We start from the raw sequence: 10,289 nt of genomic DNA, 5'->3' as shown, positions 1-10,289 counted from the left end.
AGATAGTGGATTACTGTCTTGAAGATGGCATTTAATCACTTCAGCAAGAGCCTCAACATTTCAAATATCTAGTCTGTTGCTGGTTTGTTTGCCTCCAAGAAAATAGACCAAGTCAAAGGTAAAAATAATATAAATATGATTATTCATAACTTCTCCCTAATTAGTGTAAATGATGGAGCGCTGTTTCATGATGCAAACATTATGATTAAAGGCATTGAATGCTGCAAAATTGAACAAATGAATTATATCACGGCATACATGCTAGACTTTTGAGAAATTGATAACGCGAGTATGATGCACAATCTGAATGTAGGACTAGGCTAATGAAGCCAGAATTTTATTATATTAATTTCATATGGTCCTATTATATTCGGCCTATTACAACACGTGATGTCGCACTTCCAATCAGAAATCCACCAATCACGCCGCTTACAACGCGGGCACTGCGACCAAACGGACCAATATAATTGCTGTAAATTGAAACGGTTTTTAGAGAATGACCTAACAAAAATACCCTGTACGCACCACCGAGGTATATATAAATACACATATGAGCGCAAAAGTTTGAAGATTGTAGCCATTCGAAGAAGGAAGTTAGATTAATTTTACTCCACTAACAAAATGAGAGAGATTGTTCATTTACAAGCAGGGCAGTGCGGTAATCAAATTGGCGCAAAGGTTTGTACACGTTTAGGCTTTTAAAGCCATATATATATATATTTTTTTTTTAAATTATGTGTAGAATTATTATTGGTTAAAAAAAATCTACGGCTAAGAGGCCTCGATATTGATCTTTCAAAGTGTGCGCGAAAACACGTAACCCCTTTGTTCTCAGATGATCAATAATTGTTTGGCGGAAAGTATCATCCTCTCGATTATACGTTTGCCTTCCTGCTCCAAGTTCAATGATTTCAATTATTTAAAATTGTATATACTTGTTTTATTTGGGGAACCATTCAAATGATCGAGGTAATATAATTCAAGGGTGTTGACTGCCGCGCTTTGGACGAGCTCGCAGTTATGTCTGGTTCAGGTCATGGAGTGCGCCAAACCGGTCAGCGCGCGCTCTTTGCGATTACATTATAGCCTTGCTGTTTTTAGTTTGGCTTATATTTACTTATCGATGTACTAATACATTGAGCATAATTTTAATGTTTTATTTGTACATTTATCGAAGGACAACGCAGAAAAAATATATATATAAAATGGGTGCCAACTTTTGAAACTCCATTTTGTTTTTGACACTTGACGCATGGAAGCCAGAAAGCAGAACTCTTTTTTTTTTTTTTTTTTTTTTTCCTTGTTCAAAATGGCTTGTTTGCATCCATTTTGTATTTAATTCAACTGCAAAAATGTTAACAGTGAATTGACTCTGGATTGCCATTAATTGACGTCTCCCTATGCTAGTTCTGGGAGGTGATTAGTGACGAGCATGGCATTGACCCCACTGGAAGTTACAATGGGGACAGTGATCTTCAGCTGGAAAGAATTAATGTGTACTACAATGAAGCTTCAGGTGAGTTAAGTGGTGTGATGTCTTGACCCACAATGGTCTGGTAAATCTGGCAATTGTCCAATTCGGGTTAAATGCAACAAAATCACAAATGGATCTCCTAGTTACCGTTGTTAGCCAGGTACGATTGTTTTGAATATCTTTAAGTGCTATTTTTGACTTTTCAGGTGGAAAGTATGTGCCACGCGCAGTACTTGTGGACTTGGAGCCTGGGACCATGGACTCTGTGAGGTCCGGACCATTCGGTCAAATCTTCAGGCCTGACAACTTTGTCTTCGGTAAGAAACTTGGGAGTCGTCTATGGACCCGGATTAGTTGCATGTTACTACAATAAACCTTCATTACTTGACTACAGGCACCACAGGCAAATGGTTGGCATTGGTTACTCAAAAGAAAGGGTTGCCATGTCACTTAATTAGCTTTGTTGTCTCCTGCTTTAGTGTTTGTGTAATCCATCACTAGGGCCCAGTTTCATCTCATGTTATCTTTACTTTGGCATTCTACTTCTGTCCATTACAGGTCAGAGTGGCGCAGGTAACAACTGGGCCAAGGGCCACTACACCGAGGGTGCAGAGCTGGTTGACTCTGTCTTGGATGTGGTGAGGAAAGAGGCTGAGAGCTGTGACTGCCTGCAGGGCTTCCAGCTCACCCACTCCCTGGGAGGTGGAACCGGCTCTGGCATGGGCACCCTACTCATCAGCAAGATCCGTGAAGAGTACCCCGACCGCATCATGAACACTTTCAGCGTGGTGCCCTCCCCTAAAGTGTCAGACACTGTGGTCGAGCCCTACAATGCCACCCTCTCAGTCCACCAGCTGGTAGAGAACACAGACGAGACCTACTGTATCGACAACGAGGCGCTCTACGACATCTGCTTCCGTACCCTCAAACTCACCACGCCCACCTATGGAGACCTCAACCACCTGGTGTCTGCGACCATGAGTGGGGTCACCACCTGTCTCCGCTTTCCCGGCCAGCTCAACGCTGACCTGCGCAAACTGGCAGTCAACATGGTGCCCTTCCCCCGTCTCCACTTCTTCATGCCTGGCTTTGCCCCCCTCACCAGCAGGGGAAGCCAGCAGTACAGAGCCCTGACGGTTCCAGAGCTCACTCAGCAGATGTTTGACTCGAAGAACATGATGGCCGCCTGCGACCCTCGTCACGGCCGTTACCTCACCGTGGCTGCAGTCTTCCGTGGGCGCATGTCCATGAAAGAGGTGGACGAGCAAATGCTGAACGTACAGAACAAGAACAGCAGCTACTTCGTTGAATGGATCCCCAACAACGTCAAGACTGCAGTCTGTGACATTCCTCCCCGTGGCCTCAAGATGGCCGCCACCTTCATTGGAAACAGTACTGCCATCCAAGAGCTGTTCAAGCGCATCTCTGAGCAGTTCACAGCTATGTTCCGCCGTAAGGCTTTCCTCCATTGGTACACAGGAGAAGGCATGGATGAGATGGAGTTCACTGAGGCAGAGAGCAACATGAACGACCTGGTTTCTGAGTATCAGCAGTACCAAGACGCCACTGCAGAGGAGGAGGGCGAGTTTGAAGAGGAGGGTGAAGAGGAGTTGGCTTAAATTGTCTTGTTTTCTTTCCTTGTGAAACATCTAACTGTTTGTTTTTCACTTCATGTTTCCTTATCTGACAACCTTCAGCTGTACTTTTTTTTGTATTTTAATTTTTTGTTTTGTTTACTTCAAATAAAAGAAACATGGTTAAACACTTGTTTGTCATTTAATATGATCATGGGTAATGTACAGTAAGTGAAGCTAATAGTGATTTCTTAGAAATGTATACTATAATGTTACAGTAATTTGTGAGGGAGGTAATGGTGACATTAGTTTCCTATGCAGTTCAGCTATACTGAACAAATATACATGCAACTATTTTGAGTTACAGTTCCTATAAGGAAGTCACTTGAAATAAATTCATTAATCTATGGATTTCACATAGCTGGAAATGCAGATATGCATCGGTCGGTCACAGATACCCAAAAAGGGGGTGTTGGCCAGTGTCTGGTGTGACCACCATTTGCTGCATGCACCGCGACGCATAATTCAGAGTTGATCAGGCTGTTCCTTGTGGAATGTTGTCCCGCTCAACTTCAATGGCTTTGAAGTTGAAGGATATTGAAGGGAACTGGAACGTGGTTGTACATGTCTATCCAGAGCATCCTGAACATGCTTAATGGGTGACATGTCGTAAGTATGCAGGCCATGAGAACTGGGACATTTGTAGCATCCAGGAATAGTGAACAGATCTTTGACATGGAGCTGTGCGTTATTGCGCTGAAACATACGGTGGCTGCTATATGGCACAATAGGCCTCAGTATCTGCATTCAAATTGCCATCGCTAAAATGCAATTCTGTTGTCCGTAGCTTATGCCTACCCATATCATTGGGCACTCTGTTCACCACTGCACACACGCCATACACGTCTGCAGTTGAGGCTGGTTGGACGTACTGCCAAATTCTCTAAAGATACATTGGAGGCAACAGATGTGGACATTGCTGCAGTCAGCATGTCAAATGTATGCTCCCCGGGGAAGCAGGTAGCCAAGTGGTTAGAGCATTGGGCCAGTAACTAAAAGGTTGCTGGATCGAATCCCTGAGCTGACATGGTAAAAATCTGTTCTGTCTCTGAGCAAGGCAGATAACCAACTGTTCCCTGGGCACTGAAGACGATGTTGATTATGGCAGCCCCCTGCACTTCTGATTGAGGGGTTGGGTAAAATGCAGAAGATGCATTCAGTTGTCCCAGTCCATGGCTGGTGGCACTCTGGGGGCCCTCTCCTTCCTCAGGCAGGCCACATTGTGGAGGACAGCACAAGCCACAGTAATATCACATGCCCTAACAGGGCTGACCCTTAATTTGTGAAGGCAGTGAAAGCGTGCCTTCAGGAGGCCAAAGGTCATTTCAACTCTGGCCCTGGTCCTGGCATGGGCATGGTTGTAGGCCTGCTGTGCTTCCTGGGGGTCTGTGAAAGGTGTCAGGAGAAAAGGCTGGCAGCCATACCCCCTGTCTCCCAGCAACACACCAGAGAATTCACCTGTCAACACAAAATCTCATCATTACTACCTCATAAACACAGTGATATTCTTGACACAGCCATGATGGTTATAAATAGGGGTTGTGTGGCTTACCTTGTGATAGGCACTGATAGATTTCAGAGGCCCGAAAGATTCTGGAGTCATGGACTGAGCCAGGCCATTTTGCCACAACATTGCTGATCACACAGTCAGCATTGCAGACCATCTGAAATCATAAGATGAGGAATATTACACCAATCAATGCACATCACTGGCAATGCAGAGTGTTCGTCAATGGACAATATCAAAAAGTTATGTTCACCTGAACATTAATGCTGTGAAAGGATTTCCTATTCACAAAATCGGCCTCATGGGCACCTGAGGGGGCTTTTATCCTTATGTGTGTGCAGTCCACTGCACCAATGACATTGGGGAAACCTGTCACACAAAGTAATGAGTATCCTACTATGTGTTAACAGTTGTCCTGTAATTTGTAGATCCTCTTACCTGCAATCCTATAGAACTCCTCTTTGATGTCACAGAGTCTTCTGTGGCCAGGGAAGGAGATGAAGACATCTGCTAATGCTTTGATAGCCAGACACACACTCCTTATTGTGCAGCAAATTGTGGCCTTGTTCAGCTGTTCTGCATCCCCCACTGAGTACAGGAAGGCTCCACTAGCAAAAAAGCGCAAGGCCACACAAACCATTTGCTCCACACTCAGTGCATGGCTCCGTGCAGTGCTTAATCCTGGGACCCAGTAGTCTGCATAGATACCTGATGCCATCTGCAGAAAACCTGTATCTTTCATATAGATGGTCATCAGGGAAGGCCAGTGGGTCCAACCGGTCCCTGAAGACCCTTTCTCACCTGAAGGCTCTCCTCAGCACAAGTGCTTCTTCATCCACCACATCTCGCACGAATGGGCATGCCATTGTCAGAGCAGAAAGGAACACACAATTTTGGGCCTTCATATAGGCTAGTGGCCACACCTGGTGCTGGGGGGGTGGGCAAAAGAGGGCGATGCCTTATAACGATGACTTGGTTGTACTGATTGCTGGGAAAATAAAAAAAACCTTAGAAAGATGCCACCGTCCTGTGTGCTCACAATAAGAGCTCATATGTCATGGCTCACTTGACTTTACGAGAATATACCTAATTTTTATTTTGAGCTGTGTCATCTTCTTGGAGCTGGGGGAGGAAAGAAAAATAATGATTAATACATTTGTGTTACAGTTAGCATACAGTGTACATTGAAGGCATATCTCACCTCCCTCTCAAGTTTTTTTATTTCAAGGTCCAGTTTCCTAATTGTCCTCTTTTTTATTTCGAACTCCAGTGCAAGATTTTCCATCTTTTTCTTCTTGTACTGAATGTCTATGTCTGCCAGTTCTATTTGGCACCGGAGGTGGTTGCCATACAACTTTCTGATAGCTTGTGAGCTCTGTGAACACAATACAATTAGCGCAGCTGGAATTTGGCAGGATGTGGTGTCCTTTTATTAATACGCACTATGTTGCCAGGCTGGTTTTCCCACTGTATAGCATCTGGGTCCTGTAAAAGAAATTAGATTTTTTGATTTTGATGAGGACTCCTCACCATTGTAGAGTAAATAGTACTTTCACAGTCTTAACATGATACCTCATGCCTTCTGGAATCCAGAGAGATGGTCTCCTCCTCATCATCGTCTCCATCATGTGCTGTTGCTGCTGCACTGGGGCCTTCACCCTATCACATTTAATCGGATTCATATTGAAGCTAGTAGACAAGACATGCCAGGCCTACAGTATGCCTTTGATGGAGTACTCACTGGATCAGCATCGTCTGGTGCTTGTGCTGGTGGCTCTAACAGGAACACAGTGCTGCCAGACACTGCAAGGCAATAGGTAAACCAAAGTCAGACAGTCCAAATTGATTCAATATGAATGTGGTTGTATCCCATGTAGAGATGGAAGGACATACCTTGAATGAAGCGGGTGGCATCTTGGGAGGAACCTATGCTCGTCTCTTTCCCCCCAGGGATCCCCTCTAAGACGGGCCTGCCTTTATTTAGCTCCAAGGCCATGTCCTCTGCTGGGGTAAGGTCAGCCTTTGGTGACCCACCACCCGTGCCTTGTCTGTGGGTATTCTTTTTCACTGCTAAAACAGTACAGACAATGTGTGAGCAGGCACCTTCTGGGTACAATATATGCTTGTGCTTTGTTAAATATTAGTCAGGGACCATACCATTCTGCAGAATGTTCTTGTATTTGATTTTGACCTGCTGCCATGTCCGTTTTGGCCCGTTCATGTTTAATCTACACACACACACACACACACACACACACACACTTAATGGAGTCACACTGCAAAAAATTACTTGGTATTTTTGTCTTGTTTTCAGTAAAAATATCAAAAATTTTATCATAGCTTTATACAGTGTGATGGAGTTACTTTACACAATTTCACTCATATCTGCAGTGCATTTCAATAAAAAAAATTAACCGTTTCATAATTACAGTACAACTGCATTTTTGGAGATGTGAATTAAATATTTGAATTGTAATTGTGATGTTTCAGCGGAGCGGTGAGTGTGTAATTGTGCACTACTTACGCATTCAGGCGGTCTGCAATACTTTGCCACGCTTTTTCTCTTTGCTTTATCACTGTGGCGGTGTTGCCTTTCTTCTTAATTATATCTTTTACCTCCTCGTATGCCTCCATGAGGATTTGTGCTTCCGACGGGGAAAAGTACGCGGCTCTAGTTGCCATGGTAAATCAGTTAATCTGTGATCTGTGGCGGGGTCTATTTGAGTGAGCCGTGAGCGCGCACCTATCCAGGATTGGTTTCACCTGGCTTAATGAATCCGTGTCTGCTCATCCTGGCTTGGTCTTTGTGCAACCAATTAAGCCTGGACGCACATGTTTTGGCTTCATTGAGCTCAGCTGAGTCATTTATCCCGGATGTCTTAATTCTACTTTTGTGCAACAGGCCCCTGGTCTGGAGCAGGCTAGCTCCACAGAATAAATCTCCATGGTAATTTATACCATAACATATCCTCCTGCCCCCTATCCATCTTTAGTGCAACCGGATTACGGATCAATTGAGCCAGGATCACCAAGATATCCTGGCTTAATCCCTTATCCTAGTTTTGTGCAACAGGCCCCATGTATCTGAAGCTGTCTGGACAAAAGGAGTATTGCATGTCATACTTTTTCTGTATTGACAGTTTCAGATGATATTGTACATTGGCTACATGTCGTAAAACGGGCGCTGTTTCGCTCGCTTGTTTCAGCAGAGGAGAATAAGCGAAAGGGCTCACTCTCTCACAAATAAAAAAGCTGTGCTGAATAATCCCAATGCGTTTCTATGGGCATAATGTGTAGACCTATCTTCTCGCCTGCATTTCCGCCCTTTACAATCTATGACAATCCCGGCGTTGGGACAGTGACTTGTGTTAGGGCGGGAAATGAGCATCTCATCATTATATAGAGATTTCTGGTTTCAGCCATTTGCGAATTAGAAAGGAAAGTTGGTGGGTGCACAGTGCACTGTTTGTACGCTGGCTTCCCCTACAGTAAAATACTTTACCAGAGAGCTTGATTTAGCTGCAGATGACCATTAGCTTCTTTTGTGGATTGTTTCAAATCACAAGTGCATAGGCCAAAGTGTCTATTTGGGAAGCCAGCAATTTGGGCAGTGTGCGTGGCAATAGGCCTAGCTGATTATTGAGTTGTGTCAGTCAGTGAAAATCACCTAAAATGTGGGAAGATAATGTGTTTTGAGTTTAATTTAAAATGTTGAGACAAGTAGAAGGGGAAGGGTGTATGGGTGAAGATATGGGCATCTCTCTCCAGAATGCCTGCACTCAGCTCTCCAGAATGTGCTCTGTCTCCCGACAATTATTGGACATTCATTGTGTGTTTGGTTTGCCCTTTGATTGTTTATTTTGATCAATTCACCATTACATATAGTAGGCCTAGTAAATGTACCCTTAATCCACAGAATTTAGTTACATTTATTTATGTTAATACATGTATTAGAGTCATTTACCATTATCATTCTGGAAGTGGAAACGTTGTTTGCAGAGTTCACAACCTGCTACACTAGTGAGAAACAAGTTTTGGTTTATTTCATAAGCCTCATTTAGGAATTTTGTCCACAAAAAAATTCTCCATGTGAGCAATGAGCATGTGTGTGGTTACTCCATTGAGGGAGCTGGAGCGCCTGAGTACCCAACCTGCTGAGTTGAGACAATGTTGCACAGTGGTGATAGCTCAAATTAAGACAGAAAAAGGGAGGGAGATAGGCGGAGTAGAGAGCTTAATGCGATTGAAAAAAAAACAGAATTTTCATCAGGATATTTTGTACTGTTTGTATTTGTTGGCTTTAGGCCTTTATAATTTACTTAGTTGGCAATGGAACTCATGGGCCTATTGCTGCATTGGCCTATAGAGGCTACAGTGCCTTGCGAAAGTATTCGGCCCCCTTGAACTTTGCGACCTTTTGCCACATTTCAGGCTTCAAACATAAAGATATACAACTGTATTTTTTTTTTGAAGAATCAACAACAAGTGGGACACAATCATGAAGTGGAACGACATTTATTGGATATTTCAAACTTTTTTAACAAATCAAAAACTGAAAAATTGGGCATGCAAAATTATTCAGCCCCTTTACTTTCAGTGCAGCAAACTCTCTCCAGAAGTTCAGTGAGGATCTCTGAATGATCCAATGTTGACCTAAATGACTAATGATGATAAATACAATCCACCTGTGTGTAATCAAGTCTCCGTATAAATGCACCTGCACTGTGATAGTCTCAGAGGTCCGTTAAAAGCGCAGAGAGCCTGTTCATGAAGAACAAGGAACACACCAGGCAGGTCCGAGATACTGTTGTGAAGAAGTTTAAAGCCGGATTTGGATACAAAAAGATTTCCCAAGCTTTAAACATCCCAAGGAGCACTGTGCAAGCGATAATATTGAAATGGAAGGAGTATCAGACCACTGCAAATCTACCAAGACCTGGCCGTCCCTCTAAACTTGCAGCTCATACAAGGAGAAGACTGATCAGAGATGCAGCCAAGAGGCCCATGATCACTCTGGATGAACTGCAGAGATCTACAGCTGAGGTGGGAGACTCTGTCCATAGGACAACAATCAGTCGTATATTGCACAAATCTGGCCTTTATGGAAGAGTGGCAAGAAGAAAGCCATTTCTTAAAGATATCCATAAAAAGTGTCGTTTAAAGTTTGCGACAAGCCACCTGGGAGACACACCAAACATGTGGAAGAAGGTGCTCTGGTCAGATGAAACCAAAATTGAACTTTTTGGCAACAATGCAAAACGTTGTGTTTGGCGTAAAAGCAACACAGCTGAACACACCATCCCCACTGTCAAACATGGTGGTGGCAGCATCATGGTTTGGGCCTCCTTTTCTTCAGCAGGGACAGGGAAGATGGTTAAAATTGATGGGAAGATGGATGGAGCCAAATACAGGACCATTCTGGAAGAAAACCTGATGGAGTCTGCAAAAGACCTGAGACTGGGACGGAGATTTGTCTTCCAACAAGACAATGATCCTAAACATAAAGCAAAATCTACAATGGAATGGTTCAAAAATAAACATATCCAGGTGTTAGAATGGCCAAGTCAAAGTCCAGACCTGAATCCAATCGAGAATCTGTGGAAAGAACTGAAAACTGCTGTTCACAAATGCTCTCCATCCAACCTCACTGAGCTCGAGCTGTTTTGCAAGGAGG

At 43.7% G+C, this 10,289-nt stretch overlaps 1 protein-coding gene across 1 annotated transcript; it reads left to right on the top strand.

Annotated features, from left to right (window-relative positions):
• The first annotated feature begins 410 nt into the window (after positions 1 to 410).
• On the top strand, positions 411 to 3,236 carry LOC110488724 (tubulin beta-4B chain). Its single transcript, XM_021561052.2, has 4 exons — positions 411 to 678; positions 1,408 to 1,516; positions 1,681 to 1,791; positions 2,033 to 3,236. The coding sequence occupies exons 1-4, from the start codon at positions 622 to 624 to the stop codon at positions 3,091 to 3,093; spliced, it is 1,338 nt and encodes a 445-aa protein (XP_021416727.1). The 5' UTR covers positions 411 to 621; the 3' UTR covers positions 3,094 to 3,236.
• The last annotated feature ends 7,053 nt before the right edge of the window (positions 3,237 to 10,289 follow it).

This window comes from Oncorhynchus mykiss, chromosome 14, assembly GCF_013265735.2.
Source record: "Oncorhynchus mykiss isolate Arlee chromosome 14, USDA_OmykA_1.1, whole genome shotgun sequence".
Classification (NCBI taxonomy): Eukaryota; Metazoa; Chordata; class Actinopteri; order Salmoniformes; family Salmonidae; genus Oncorhynchus; species Oncorhynchus mykiss.
The sequence above is the reverse complement of the archived record's forward strand: the minus strand, read 5'-3'. Positions and strand labels throughout refer to the sequence as shown.

What these genes read in the sequence shown, in the direction of transcription:
- LOC110488724 (XM_021561052.2), top strand. Translation starts at nt 622, where the DNA reads ATGAGAGAGATTGTTCATTTACAAGCAGGGCAGTGCGGTAATCAAATT. An exon ending in GTACTACAATGAAGCTTCAG is followed by an intron (nt 1,517 to 1,680) that starts GTGAGTTAAGTG and finishes TTGACTTTTCAG; the next exon opens with GTGGAAAGTATGTGCCACGC. An exon ending in GCCTGACAACTTTGTCTTCG is followed by an intron (nt 1,792 to 2,032) that starts GTAAGAAACTTG and finishes TGTCCATTACAG; the next exon opens with GTCAGAGTGGCGCAGGTAAC.